Source organism: Sardina pilchardus, chromosome 5 (assembly GCF_963854185.1).
Source record: "Sardina pilchardus chromosome 5, fSarPil1.1, whole genome shotgun sequence".
NCBI lineage: Eukaryota > Metazoa > Chordata > Actinopteri > Clupeiformes > Clupeidae > Sardina > Sardina pilchardus.
The window spans coordinates 8,509,618-8,524,842 of record NC_084998.1 but is presented as its reverse complement, the minus strand read 5'-3'; the positions used below and the strand labels follow the sequence as shown (position 1 = coordinate 8,524,842).

The following is a 15,225-nucleotide window of genomic DNA, read 5'->3' as shown; positions in this document are numbered from 1 at the left end:
CAAAGGTTTTCATGAACAAAAAAATAATTTCTTGATCACACACACTTGATGAACACCTCAGAATGTGAGAAGTTCAGCAAAAAGTGTATTGAACGACTAATCAACGACTTTGTTTTTAAATTGCACAATAAAAACCTATATTTAGGATGATAAACTCTGTACTTTTGTACTGTAACTCTGAAAACCCTTCCATGATTAAGTAGTTTTTAAGTACAAATGTGCATAGATTAAGGTCAATTAAGGAGAAAAGCCTACTGAATTTACCCCTTACTTTTCGATATCCACTTAATTTCCCCTCATAAACTGCAGAAAATGAATCACTGGCTATTGACACTGCATCGTCAGTGCCAACTGTAATAAAAACTATTGCATTGTGACATATTCCGCAAATATTTTTGGATAGCTATTCCATATTCCTCTTTATTTCTTTTCTAAATAAAATTGTGAAAACATCAACATGGCGCCCTGGCACAGAGTAGCATTTTGGTTTAACAAACTACTCTGAGATTTAAGCTTGTGAAACATGTGACCCAAATCTTCAGTGGGAGGTCTGCCACCTCACCCTGCATGTCACTGGAGCTCCCAGACCTCAACACTCTATTACTCTGAAGCACACACTCTGCTGAAGATTGCTGTGTGGCATCTGAATATCTGAATAATAAACTGAATAACATTCAGCTTGACTGAGATTATCTTGTTTTACTGCCGCAACAAGGATCCGGTGTGGATACAGTACATTCAGTGTGATAGGATAACCTTCGACAAAATACTACAAGCTGTGTGTTGATATGTGTTGATATGATATTGCTGAAATATGAATACAAAATGTAAATACCTTAAGATGCTTGTCAGTTACATTCCACATGACTGATGCACATTCTCATGGTATATTGTTGCTGGTGGAGCTTATGCAACATGCACAACCTGAGAAATGGGTGGACAATCATGAGCTGGGATACTTTGCACTGAACATGTTATTTGTTGCTGCTGGATATAAATGAGGTTTTCCCCAGTTGCATGTCAGTTAAATGGGATCTGCATAGGCAGGTAAAACTTGTATTGAACTGAACAGGGCTGACTGCTCCTAATTCCACACCACAGACTTTGCTAGATTTATCTGGATTTTAGACATCTGGATGTAGGCTATCAGACAATCCCTCCTGCTAGCTCACTCTCCAATTTAATTGTAGGCCCAGAACACCACTATATGAAAACCCCAAAAATAATTTAAACAGCATGAATATCATTCATGATTGATGAACATGTCACAAGTCACCATCATTTAGCCTAGTTAGCCTAGGCTACTGTAGGCCAACCTGTCATCAGGCATGCGTCTCTAATGTAAGAACTTTTAAAATAGGCCTACCAGTATCACCGATAGGAAGCTGTACTGATTCCCTGATCGTCATCTTAGAAATTGTGATTTTATTTGACTAGGAAGTTAAATTGAATCCACCTGTTTGACAGACCAAAGGTTCAGCAATTGCACCTTTGAAACGCTACTAGGTGCTCTCGAGCAGCCCGTTCTCGTGGTGTCGTTGGATTTTAAGCGCATGCTCATAGTCGAACAGAATGTTGAGCAAAACGGACTAGAAAAGACAGACAGGCATTGGCGTTTAAATTAAAGATTACTATTTTTTTCTTAAAGCAAACCTTATTTTCTTATTTGTAGTGTGTAAAACAATGACGGAAACCCAATCGGCGCTGTTACTCAGGAGACAGCTGGCAGGTAATTCTTCTATGGCTGTTGACCAGATAGCAATTCTAGCTAATGTTGGTTAGCTAGCTAGTAAAAGGCTAGCCTCAAACGACTGTTAGCTTGCTAACGATAATAAGTTAGCCAGCTAACTTTGTTTGTATATATTTGTGTGTCTCTTAGCAAAGGGTTAGCATTATAAGTTGTTAGCCAGTTGGATCGGGAGACTCATAGCAGACTGTCCTGGCTAGCTAATCCAAATCGTTGGCCCACTTTCTACATGCCTCTTTGTTTTGCTTGTAAACAATGCAATGCAGGGAAAATCAACAATTTATACATCATTGACGTTAACATAGGTAGAAACGTTAATTCCGATTGATGCACGCGTGTAAGCTGCATATCTAATTACATCTAACAACAAATGACTCGCTACGTTGAGTTCATTGAATCGTCAATCTATAACGCTACTTTGTTTGGTGTTTTATGTTCTACCTCCGAAGTTTGTCTTTGCTAACTTAGCCGACAGCTGCTCTATGTAACATTAGGTAGGGGTGTCGCTGAAGTGTAACGTTAACGTTAGTTGCGAACACCAAGCCAGAACACTAACGTTAGATGAAGTCATTTTAATGAACGTTACATAAAAATGTTAAAATACATGTAACGTTATGGAGCTATTCCTGACGGTGGCAGTAGCTAGCTGAAATCAAGTGGTCACCGTTTTCTTTCCTTCATGTGAGAAATGATGATAATCGTCTCACCAAGCTGTTGTGTGACAATTCAAATGTCATGATATTTTGCTAGCTAACGAATTCTTCAAACTAGCTTGTGAAACCTAGCTAACGTCGGCATTCGTTAGCCATAAGCTGTCAAGCAGTGTTGGCTAACATTACTTGAAAACTGGCTATTCCGTTGACCTAAAAACAGTTTTGACCTGTCACCTGCTAGTTTATGAAGTCAGATCATTACTTTGACATTAGGTAATAGTAGCCTAACATTGCTTGTTGATAGCGAGTATTTAATTTAGTTTATTTGCTGTGACGTTACTGCGTTGTAGACAGCACCAGAAACACTCAGATGGTTTGTTGGCTAGCTATATCAACGTACTGCAGTGACAATTTGGCTCAGTCTGTACACATTGCCATTTACCAGCCAAATAACGTTAGCCAGGTATGTTGCTTGAGATGCCAGGAGTACTGAGCAATTCACTTTAGTCCGTTTGTTTTGCTTTTGATGTTTGTAAGTTTTAAAGCCCCACCTAAATTCCCCTCGGTGGAAAATGTAGTACTGTAGGTCCTCTATCATGTGGATGCCAATGCAGATATCTTTAGCTCTACGAAATTCAGACATTTTCTATGTTGTAATCTAGAGATGTTGGCAGTTTTTTTTATTCTAGAGTTAGATTAGAATAATATGACCATATGATCTAGCAACCTCGTCAAGCTCTCTGCTCAAAAATAGCATATTTTGGACACAGGCCACACATAGACGACTCATTAGAACACAATAGAACTGTGTGGTTGCTTATGTAGCAGCTCAAATATGTCTGACGAAAATGATTGTCTGCACTAAACCGACGTTTGGGCATATAGTTTGATATTCAGATCTCTCTTCAGATCTGTCAGTGTAGATTAGATGCAGTCATGTCATGCTTCAGGAAAATCACTGCTTGAAAGCTGAGCCATAGGCAGTTCTTGGGGGTGCAGGGATTCAGGGGAGCAAACAGAGCCAACCCCCTGTGGATCCTCCAACAACTGGCCTTCAGCTTGGCCCCCCAATTTGAAACGCTGTGGAGCTGGCACTATTTGCCCAATGGACCCGGAAAGGAGATGAAGCACAAACATAGGGCAAATATTAGTTGTTGAATTTAGTGGATTAAGATTGTATTTATAATGACATTGGTCATTAATCAGGCTTTCCTTTCTTGACTATTCACTTTACATGATTGTCTCAAATCGAATGTTCTAATGATCATTTTAAATATATTGGTGGTCTGTGGATAGAGACTGGTTTTCACATGGATTTTAGATTGTCTTTGTGTTCAAAAGGCTTTTAGCTGTGCTCACAAAACTATTATTTCACGCGTGTGCACACACACACACACACACACACACACACACACACACACACACACACACACACACACACACACACACACACACACACCTGTAGCATTGTCTCCCTTTTCCAACCAGTTGTTATTTTTATTTATTTAAATCTGAGCCCAATTTTTACCATTGTTATGGGACAAAAGAAATATTGAAAGGCGTCCAACATTGTGTTACAGCTGACAACCACAAAATGGTTGTCTTATGAATGTATGACGACAGAGAGAGAGAGAGAGAGAGAGAGATCAGTGTCTGTTTCCCTCAATAACTGTAGAGAAGTAGAAAATGAGACACTGGACAGACAAAGTGGACCATGCCGATCAACTTGCTAAAAATGTATATTGCCGGTCAGACGTTTAAGGTCACTTAGAAATGTCCATTCCACTCCATATAGACATAATATATAAGTAAATATCCTTTTTTGATTAATATCAGTTGCATTGTTTTTTTTCTTTTTATCAGGGCAGAAGTTTTCAGATTACATTATGTGCTTACATAATTGCAAAAGGGGTCTCCAATGTTTTCTCAGTTAGCCTTTTGAAATGATCAGATCAGTAAACTGAATTTGCCTTGGAATATTGGATGAATGATTGCTGATAATGAGCAATGTAGACATTGCAATAAAGATCAGACATTTCTTTCTACGAGAGTTGAGAACCATTTTGCAATCGTGTTAGCACAAAATCTAATCTGAAAACTGCTGCCCTGATTTAAGAAACGATGCAAATATTCTGCCTATAATGGAGTGGAATGGAAATTTCTAAGCGATCCCAAACTTTTGACCGGTAGTATATTTAATTTAATTCAATCCCTACCATTACCAACATGTAGACCTAGCAGTTTGACAATGCTTTTGTAAACTGCTACTTCCCTATGTTTTTTTTATTATTATTATTTGTCATATTTGTGCCATATAAACACATGTACAGAACCGTGCTAACTGTGGTACTGAGGTTAGCAAGGTTGTTGCATGTCTTGTAGGTGGTGAGCTCCCTTAGCCTAACCTTTGAAAGAAAATAAACTTCCACATCATAATACTGAATGTGACCAGCGACATCCATTGGGTGTTAACTAAAGCCTACCTTACACTGACAACTATTATTTCACGCGTGTGCACACACACACACACACACACACACACACACACACACACACACACACACACACACACACACACACACACACACACACCTGTAGCATTGTCTCCCTTTTCCAACCAGTTGTTATTTTTATTTATTTAAATCTGAGCCCAATTTTTACCATTGTTATGGGACAAAAGAAATATTGAAAGGCGTCCAACATTGTGTTACAGCTGACAACCACAAAATGGTTGTCTTATGAATGTATGACGACAGAGAGAGAGAGAGAGAGAGAGAGATCAGTGTCTGTTTCCCTCAATAACTGTAGAGAAGTAGAAAATGAGACACTGGACAGACAAAGTGGACCATGCCGATCAACTTGCTAAAAATGTATATTGCCGGTCAGACGTTTAAGGTCACTTAGAAATGTCCATTCCACTCCATATAGACATAATATATAAGTAAATATCCTTTTTTGATTAATATCAGTTGCATTGTTTTTTTTCTTTTTATCAGGGCAGAAGTTTTCAGATTACATTATGTGCTTACATAATTGCAAAAGGGGTCTCCAATGTTTTCTCAGTTAGCCTTTTGAAATGATCAGATCAGTAAACTGAATTTGCCTTGGAATATTGGATGAATGATTGCTGATAATGAGCAATGTAGACATTGCAATAAAGATCAGACATTTCTTTCTACGAGAGTTGAGAACCATTTTGCAATCGTGTTAGCACAAAATCTAATCTGAAAACTGCTGCCCTGATTTAAGAAACGATGCAAATATTCTGCCTATAATGGAGTGGAATGGAAATTTCTAAGCGATCCCAAACTTTTGACCGGTAGTATATTTAATTTAATTCAATCCCTACCATTACCAACATGTAGACCTAGCAGTTTGACAATGCTTTTGTAAACTGCTACTTCCCTATGTTTTTTTTATTATTATTATTTGTCATATTTGTGCCATATAAACACATGTACAGAACCGTGCTAACTGTGGTACTGAGGTTAGCAAGGTTGTTGCATGTCTTGTAGGTGGTGAGCTCCCTTAGCCTAACCTTTGAAAGAAAATAAACTTCCACATCATAATACTGAATGTGACCAGCGACATCCATTGGGTGTTAACTAAAGCCTACCTTACACTGACAGGCTTTGACAAGATTTGGGAAAGATTCTGGAAAGATTGTAGTCTTTTTAGTAAAGCTTGAATGAGGGACATTAGTTAAAAGACAACAGTCTTTCAAGAATCCTTCCCAAATCTTGTCAAAGTCTCAGTGTAAGGTAGACTTAAAGTGCATCAACTCCTCTGTCTGTCATTGTATAAAGCCTGCCCTACAACAGACAAATGATTGCAATTGGCCGGGCCATTTTCAGCTGAGTGGAAATCTGTTTTAATGGGAGAGGGGCCAGATGTGTATGCCAAATTAAACGAGCTAACAGATTTGTCCAGTTCCCAGGCTAAAGCTCACTAGTTTTAGACCAAAACTTCTTACATCAGCGGTGATGTTGACACAGTTCTGTGTTAACCTCTCAGTTCATATAGAAACCGCTTATAAAATACAGCTGCTGCTAATACAGATTATGTTCTTGTATTTTTGTCTCTATATAGAACTAAATAAGAACCCAGTGGAAGGATTCTCCGCAGGTTTGATAGATGATAATGACCTTTACAGATGGGAAGTTCTAATAATTGGACCTCCAGACACACTGTAGTAAGTATGACCCATTTCTAATGAATTGTCATAGGCTATATTGATTTTGCCATTTGAGGTTAGACGTTCAAGTTGTTCATATTTTTGTTAAGTTCTGGCATTCTAGTGTACATTGATTCTAGTAACATGTGGTGTTCTTGTTGCATTCAGTGAAGGGGGCGTGTTTAAAGCACACCTCACATTTCCCAAAGACTACCCGCTCAGGCCTCCCAAAATGAAATTCATCACAGAAATATGGCACCCAAATGGTAAGAGCTTGTTCGAGTACCCTTTCCTCCCTTGATTACTTACCATGGCCTTTTGTTTTGCTGTAGTCCTTTTCTTTAAATATACCTAAAGAAGGAAATATTTCTTATGAGATTTTGATGTTTATCCTGAATTATCCAAGTATCTGTTATTATTGTCCGATTGATCCATGTTTATATTTTACTGTCAGCTTTTCCTACCCTTATTGTTCCCCTTCTCTAATTTTGTGCTCACAATCTTATTTCCAGTTGACAAGAACGGTGATGTTTGTATTTCTATTTTGCACGAGCCTGGGGAGGATAAGTACGGCTATGAGAAGCCGGAAGAGCGCTGGCTCCCCATCCATACGGTGGAGACCATCATGATCAGTGTCATCTCTATGCTAGCAGACCCCAACGGAGACTCCCCCGCTAATGTGGACGCTGCTGTAAGTCCTTACAGACTCTCTGTATGACAAACATTTAAAGCAACATGTTATATAAAAATTAGAGTTGGGTACCGATCCCTGTACTTTTTACCAGTACCCACCGAATCACGTCGGTATTACTGGGTATTGGTTCACGTGAAATCGAATGGTGGTAAATTTCGGTACTTTCATGTGCATCAAGAGCGGGGTGCACCGTCTGAGGTCATGTCTGAGTGTAACGTTATGTCTGTCTCAAAAACGAAAGTTACTATGGCTAACTTCATATGCTACATTTAAGCCTGCATGTGTTGTGCCAGAAGCAATGAATCAGAATAGTAGGCCTATCCCTGGTAAGAACTTTAAACAAAACTGACAGTTGACGGGGTGAAATGAAATGCAATAATGTAGAACAGGGTGCGCACATCTGAATGTTAAAAAGTAGGTGCTGGACTCAAAAAGCAACAATAAAAATGACAAAAAAGTCCGCACACTAGAGCTCCAATAAACTTTTTCTTTTTATTCACCACATGTGACGTTTCGAATGGGGACACACTGCCCTTCCATAGACACAAGAAAGGTACAATACCAGGTACCGAAACGTCACATGTAAAAATGAAAGAAAATGATGTCTTCACAGCATTAATAATAGGTTATTTGCCAAATTGCTGTAGGCCTAATGTTATATTTGTCGTGACAACAGTTGCTCAGGATAGAGACCGTAGGCCTATAGCCTTTGATTTCGCTCCGCTGCGCCATGCTGACTTGAAGTGGGCAGCAGATAAGAGATGGTCGTAAATGTAGCCTACGTAACACTAACCGCGATGCAAACATTAGCAATACAATTAGTTTAATTCCATTGTTGCCAATTGGAGTGTCCTGGCTGCAAGCAACGCAATATTTATAGAGAACTTTTGTTGTAGGCATAGCTATGATTTCTATTTTCTTTTTGTCGCTGCCGGCTTTTTCTGTTATTTTGAATGAGAAATATGACTCAATAGAAGGGCATATTTAACGGATTCACTTCCCCTGATGCAATGCTACAATATGATTATTAAATGCAAGTTGTAGGCCTACGCTACAGTCTGCTGATTAGCCTGCCTACCCATACAGATAACCTGATAGACTATGCGTAGCATGGGGGGGGGGGGGGGGGGTGCACACCCACAAACACTTATACACACACACACCAAGGTGTAGATCTTATCTCATGTTCTGCTGATGTTAACAGGAAGAGAGGCAAATGTCAGAGGGTGTGGATGTCAGAACATATCCCAAATCTCTAAAATAAGGTTAAAAATATGTTATTCTTTACATCAACGTGCTCACTGTCATATGTACAAACATTCATGACATGGTTATTACCATGGTAACACGGAAATAAACAGACCACACAACTAAACAGACAGCAGAATCATTTAGACTCAATCTCCTGAAGCTCTACATTTTACCTTACAGTAAATATCAATGATTGAAAAATTGTTTGCAGTTTGCACCTGTTATCTTTTAGCCTCCATATTAACTAGACTACCGTCAAAATAGATTGTCAAATGCCTTCAATTTAATACCCTCAGCCATTATTGTTGTCAGTTGTCTGTTGCAGCGGCCACAACAGAGGTACCATCATAATTTGGCGTACTATCAAAATGAGTTTGATGCTGTTATTTTATTGTAAAATCTACATGGTAGCCTGGTTTACCCCAACCAACAGTTTTTGTCAATTGAAAATGTAATTTTCCGATTGAAAATTCTGCGTCATTACATGGGGTATGTTCTGTTTCCGTCAGGTGTTTACAAGTGCACCAGTTGTTTACTGGGAATGGCCTATAGGTGCGGGGTTGCTGATTTAGGTTATGTGTTTGGCTTGAGACGGAGGTCGATTGTCTAGTCAGTGTTTTAGTTGTCGTTGTCGCTGCCATACTTTTGATCAAGCAACATGATAACACGTGGCTCTTACTGGGCATTTGGGGAGGAGAAGGTGAGAATTGGAGGCTGACCTTTTTATTGGTGGTTCAACTTTGAGCCATCTGATCTAACCTTGGTGCCCCTGCCTCCTCCCAAGACCAGAGATCAGTGAATTTTGAATGGAAATATCACTTGTGAGAGATTTAGGGTTCCAGATGAAGTCTCCATCAGAGCTCCTATACCCTGGAGTATGCATGTCGCAGTCGCTTTCTACAGACTTGGTAGCTTTGCTGAATATCACCTGGTCTCCTTATTCACTATATTCTGCCTACAGCAAACAATCCGATTGAGTGTATACATGGCGGTTCATTTGGAATAAGACAGAATTACATGGCCCTTTTCATTCCAATCAATGTGTAATTTCCCAACTATTAACCGAGGTTTATACACTGATATTGTAACATTTCTTCAGCGATAGTTGGCCGTCATATAGCAGATGTTATCTGTAGTTGTAACTTACAAATCAAACGGAAAGCAAATCACAGTTTAGTAGGCTACCATGCAAAACAGCCACGCTAACCGCTACACCAGCATGATAATGGCTTAAGTACACTCTACACGGTCAGATAGAGAGATAGAGAGATAGAGAGATAGATAGATAGATAGAGAGATAGATAGATAGATAGATAGATAGATAGATGAGAGATAGATACTCACTCTATTGATTCCCAAGGGGAAATTCAAGGTCCCAATCACACAAGACACCGCACACAACGTACGCTACAATGTAAACAGAATGATAAAATAAGCATGAGGTGCTTGCAGTGATGGGGCAGGGTCCTGTGATTCAGCATGAGGTGTGTGTCAAGGTGGTATAGTGCAAATGAGTACAACAGTGCAACGGTGCAGGGTTAAAGTCTAGCAACCAGCAATAAATATGGACAATAAAATGTAAGCGTTGTAATAATAGTGTATACACTATATTGCCAAAAGTATTCGCTCACCTGCCTTGACTCACATATGAACTTCGGTCACATCACATCCTTAATTCATAGGGTTTATGATGACGTTGGTCCACCCTTTGCAGCTATAACAGCTTCAACTCTTCTGGGAAAACTTTTCACAAGGTTTAGGAGTGCATTTATGGGATTTTTTGACCATTCTTTCAGAAGCGCATTTTTGAGGTCACACACTGATGTTGGACGAGGTAATTCATCTTAAAGGTGTTCTATTGGGCCGAGGTCAGGACTCTGTCCAGGCCAGTCAAGTTCATCCACACCAAACTCTGTCATCCATGCCTTTATGAACCTTGCTTTGCGCACTGGTGCACAGTCATGTTGGAACATCCCCGAGCTGGGCTTGGTCCCTTAGTTCCAGTGAAAGGAACTCTGAATGCTTCAGCATTAAGCAAGATATTTTGGACAATTCCATGCTCCCAACTTTGGGAAGTTTGGGGATGGCCACCTCCTGTTCCAACATGACCGTGCACAAAGCAAGGTCCATAGTTTGGTGTGGATGAACTTGAGTCCTGACCTCATCCCAATAGAACACCTTTGGGATGAATTAGAGTGGATCCTGAGTCCTGTGACCTCACAAATGCGCTTCTGAAAGAATGGTCAAAAAATCCCATAAACACACTCTTAAAACTTGTGGAAAGTCTTCCCAGCAGAGTTGAAGCTGTTATAGCTGCAAAGAGTGGACCGACGTCATAATAAACCCTATGGATTAAGGATGGGATGTGAGTGTGACTGAAGTTCATATGTGAGTCAAGACAGGTGAGCGAAAACTTTTGGCAATGTAGTGTGTGTATATATAATTATATATATATATATCAATTATACGCACAGACTGGAAACCGATGCAATGCACCAAAGACTCACTTAGCCTTGGTCACATGATTCGAAGCAGTATTTTTGAACCACTTACATGTTGGAAGCTCAACGTCAGTTTTTAGTGTGGCATCCCTACTTGGTACTGCCACATTCTTTGTAGCATGGTGGTGGATCCACAGGAATTCTCTTCTATTCATCTGGGAACTTTGCTGACTATTGTAATCTTTAATTTCAGCACTACCTCGGCCACTGTAATCATCCATCAGTTTGACTGTATCACAAATGCTACTATTTTCATGTTGCTTAAACTGTTACTTTAATTTCTGGTGTGATGAATGAAATGTCAAGAGGGTTTGGGTTGAAGGTTTTGGAGTTTTAGCCTCTTGCACTTGCAGATAGCCACTGGCACCATCGTGTGTCGCGTTGACAATCATGTAAAATCAGTTTGCCAGGTTCACCGTGCAAGAAGTAATGTTCTACCCCTGCAAAGATTGTAAATGCAGTCTATCCAGTGCAAGTACCATGATCATATTCAGTTAATATCTTTGTTTGCATGGGATGGATAACACCGAGGGGTGCTGTGAGGTACTCTGTAATCAGTCCCGCATGTTGCTTATCATTGCAGAAAGAATGGAGGGAAGACAGACATGGAGAATTTAAAAAGAAAGTTGCACGCTGTGTAAGGAGGAGCCAAGAGACTGCCTTTGACTGATGGTACATCCAGCAGTTTGTAGCTTCACAATTTTTTTTCAGGGTAAGTAAACTGGACTTTTACCTGAACTGTTTTACAGTTTCGTGTCTTGTGATAGTCCTAAACTCTGGACTAGTTAAAAAGCTGTTGAATGCCTAGTACAGCACTTCTGTCCCGTGACGTATCCAGCTTTTCCCGGAGACAAGAAATACTATTTTCTGATTGGCAGACAGATGTTAAATCTGAATATATGGGCACCTGTAAAGTAGATCTGGTAAAAAAAGGATAATCATGTTGCATATCACTGCTTTTTGAATTATAGCAATTATAGTAAATGACAGTTAAACTAGAGACAAGCTTTGCAACAGTAGAATCAACTGTAACTGTATCATATTGCCCACTATTATCAGTAACCAAAGAAACAAGTCAGTTTGTTTTTAAACTGAACCGCATGTTTCCTTCCTGTGCTAAAATGAGTGGCAACTAGCAGGATATCAACCTCCAACGTGTCCTGATATACAGAATCAATAGATTTTGCCAAGAAAACGCCTCCATTTTGTTTCAGGGAGTTTTTTGCCTCCACATCATCCATTAATTCCATATATTGGGTGGCCTCAAAGGCAGTTAACCCTTACTTAATCTGTTCTCCATCAGAATGTCACCCCCAACAGAACCCTTGTTCAGATGACAAAGGAGAATGTGTGTATATTTTTGGATTGGTGTTGACATATTTCTCTGGTCTTGTTGTCAGGTCTCCAGCTAAGGAACAACATGGCACTGTTTTACCTGCATTCTACCACCCTGATGGATTTGCCTTGACTGAGCTTCTGCAGAGACAGACAGGGCAAACAAAACAAAATAGACTGCAGTAGAACACATGACCATCACACATGCTGGCAGAGGCCAAGCAAGGGCCAATATAATAAAAGCAAAGAAAAATAAAACAACAAAGCATCACTCAGTCTCTCTAATCGTTGGAAGTGATACAGCCTTTCAGGAAGCAATTGTAAAGACCTGTACATAGCACAGACGTAAAACAAACGGATAATATAAGGTAAGACTGAACCTCTCCATCCAGTGAAAAACTTAGCACCAAATAATATTTAGTTAGGTTTTGATTCCTGTAAATTCTTGAGAGTATTCACATCCCTCCTATCGACAAAGACATCTCTTTTAGTAGTGTGCATTAGCTCTGTCACAGGTGCGATGAAAGCCAACATGGTAAACGTTTTGAGAAGGGTAAGACTATTTTATTTTATTTTTTTTATGAGTAGATTCCCACTATTGTGTAAGCTCACTCATTCACAAATGCTAAGATGCAAAGCCACCTAAATGGCCATTTTGTGTGCTTAGTAAAGAGGAGTCCATCGATACGTATAGCATGCCTTGTTATCTTGGACGCATTCTCACTTAACACTTCAGGTTAAAACAAACACAAAAAAAACAACAACTAGCAAATGGCCCGAAAGCTTCTGTCAGTCATCAGGAAGTGGAGTTGGTTCGGTTTGAAAGACCTCAAGGCCGCGCCGAAACCGGGTACAGTCGTTTGGGGTGCCCTCTGGGAGCCGCGGTGCACATCAGTGGTAATTCATGCATGTTTGAGCTCGATTGATTCCATTTGGTTTTCTTTTTAAAAGTGCCTCCTAAGGAATTGCCTGGCTGTTACGCACCTGCATTGAACAGACGTTAAAAGGGTGCAACATGTCAGCAAATTTGCTATACATCCCGAGTGTGTGTACGTGTGAAGTGTGTGTGCCTGTGTGTATGTGTTTTTTTTTTTCTTTTTTTTCATTTTGTTTTATAACCCTTTGTACCAGCATTATGATTATTGAAATGTTGTTAATGCATTGGTGTAGCAATAATCCCTTGCCTATACCTGTACTTTGCAGAGCTTTTTCATTTTGTGTGGTGATTTGGTAGCATTTATGCAGCATGCTTCAATAGTAGGGTTTTCTTGCAGGAGTTCCTGGGATTTTTATTTGGAAAAAAAAAAAAAAAAAAAAAAAGATTGTCTGGATGAGTGTGTTTAATTTACCCCGTACCACTTTCTCTGACCCACCCCATCCTCCGACCTTTGTGTTCTCAATTTATTTTATTCTGGCTCTGGCGGACTACTGCAGTTTCTGTTGCCTAATGTACAAAGACAAAAATACTGATGTATATTTTTCATGTTATGAACTGTCACCTTCTCTAGTGAGTTCTTCTAAAATAAAATTTTTCCAGCATGTTTGTGTTTGTTGTGGCTCCTGGACATGTGTAGCTTAAAAAAAAAGCGTTACTTTATACACCTGTAGCTGTGCAATGACCAGCTAGTACTTTGTCAACAGAATCATGCCACAACTGGTGTCTGATTCAAGTTGTGAAGGTACTGTGAACAAGTCACCACAGAGGGCTGAGCCTCTTGGAGAACACTGCCCAGCCATGTAAACATTTTTGGAAGCCAGTTGAAACTGAACTCAACTCTGTGCACCCTCTTCAGAGCAGACCGCCTGACTCGCCCAGGCCTCTACCCATGTATGAATCCTAAAGGGCTTGGCTGTGGCTTCCTGGACCTTGACTCAGCAAAAGTGTCATCAAAATAGAATGTGGAAGTGTGTGTGTCATGGCTCTTAGTGCCATGTGTGAAGTCAGTTTTGATCGATTTAACTTGCCAAACATGTCACCTATTTGTTTACTGATCAGGTCAGATGTATGAAATACGTTTTGTGAGCTACGCTATTTAAAAGTAGTGCATTTTTCTGACAAAGAAACCATCTGTTGAGAAAGATGAAGGCCTTCTATGTAAATACCCTCCAGTTCTGTTTAACCATAAAGTCATAGCTAATCTTTTGTACTCAAGGCAAGGCCAAACCCTGGATCCAATGACAAAGGTGCTACATTATCAGTAGGCCTGTATCACTTGTACTGGAGAGTATTCTAAGTAGCCTACATAGTTTAGTGTCAAACCTGGGTAAGTTAACACGAGAAAGTGGTAAATGTCCTACAACAAAGCTCGATAGTATTGTTTTATTAGGAGAATGCAGTCATACAGCTCTTCTATTAGGAGCTTCTCCACCTAGTCTGAGTTAACTTAGCCAGGTTTGTCATTTAACCACGTACTTGGAATACCCCCCTGATGCTGTCCAACTTGAACCAATCTGATACATTTCAATTACCACAATCTCAACCACCCCTGTTGGACCCCGTTGCTCAATTTGACTGTTCATATCAACCTTCACTGTAATGCAATCTTATCTTTGAAAAGAATATATATATATAGATAGATAGATAGACATTCTAAAATTGAATGAGATTATATGCAACAGGATGACCCAGATAGTTTCATTCCATGAACTTCTGACATCTGTGGCTTCATCCAGTTTTGAGTGGTCTAGACAAAACTAGGCTACTATGCTTGCCATTTGGACATGGTGGTGGTCTTTGGTAGCCAACTGTCACAGCGGGCTACTCTTCACCAAGGGAACTGTCCTAGGCTACTAGACACGACCAAAACCATTGTATGGATAGTTGTGAGCTTCTGCATACGGTTTTAATTGGAGTGTTTTTGTCTGACGAG

The 15,225-nt window shown here is 39.8% G+C and overlaps 1 protein-coding gene across 2 annotated transcripts in view; it reads left to right on the top strand.

Moving 5' to 3' along the window:
• Positions 1-13,894, top strand: part of ube2g1a (ubiquitin-conjugating enzyme E2G 1a (UBC7 homolog, yeast)) — a 44,008-nt gene extending 30,114 nt beyond the window's left edge. Inside the window, exons 1-6 of one of the 2 annotated variants that reach the window (XM_062536269.1) lie at positions 1,530-1,729; positions 6,490-6,592; positions 6,743-6,840; positions 7,087-7,265; positions 11,604-11,732; positions 12,421-13,894. In XM_062536269.1, coding sequence (XP_062392253.1) covers positions 1,684-1,729; positions 6,490-6,592; positions 6,743-6,840; positions 7,087-7,265; positions 11,604-11,690 — 513 coding nt within the window. In that variant the 5' untranslated portion in view covers positions 1,530-1,683 and the 3' untranslated portion in view covers positions 11,691-11,732; positions 12,421-13,894. Of the gene's footprint in view, positions 1-1,529; positions 1,730-6,489; positions 6,593-6,742; positions 6,841-7,086; positions 7,266-11,603; positions 11,733-12,420 lie in introns of those variants that run through there. The other variant, XM_062536270.1, reaches the window with a different exon arrangement.
• The last annotated feature ends 1,331 nt before the right edge of the window (positions 13,895-15,225 follow it).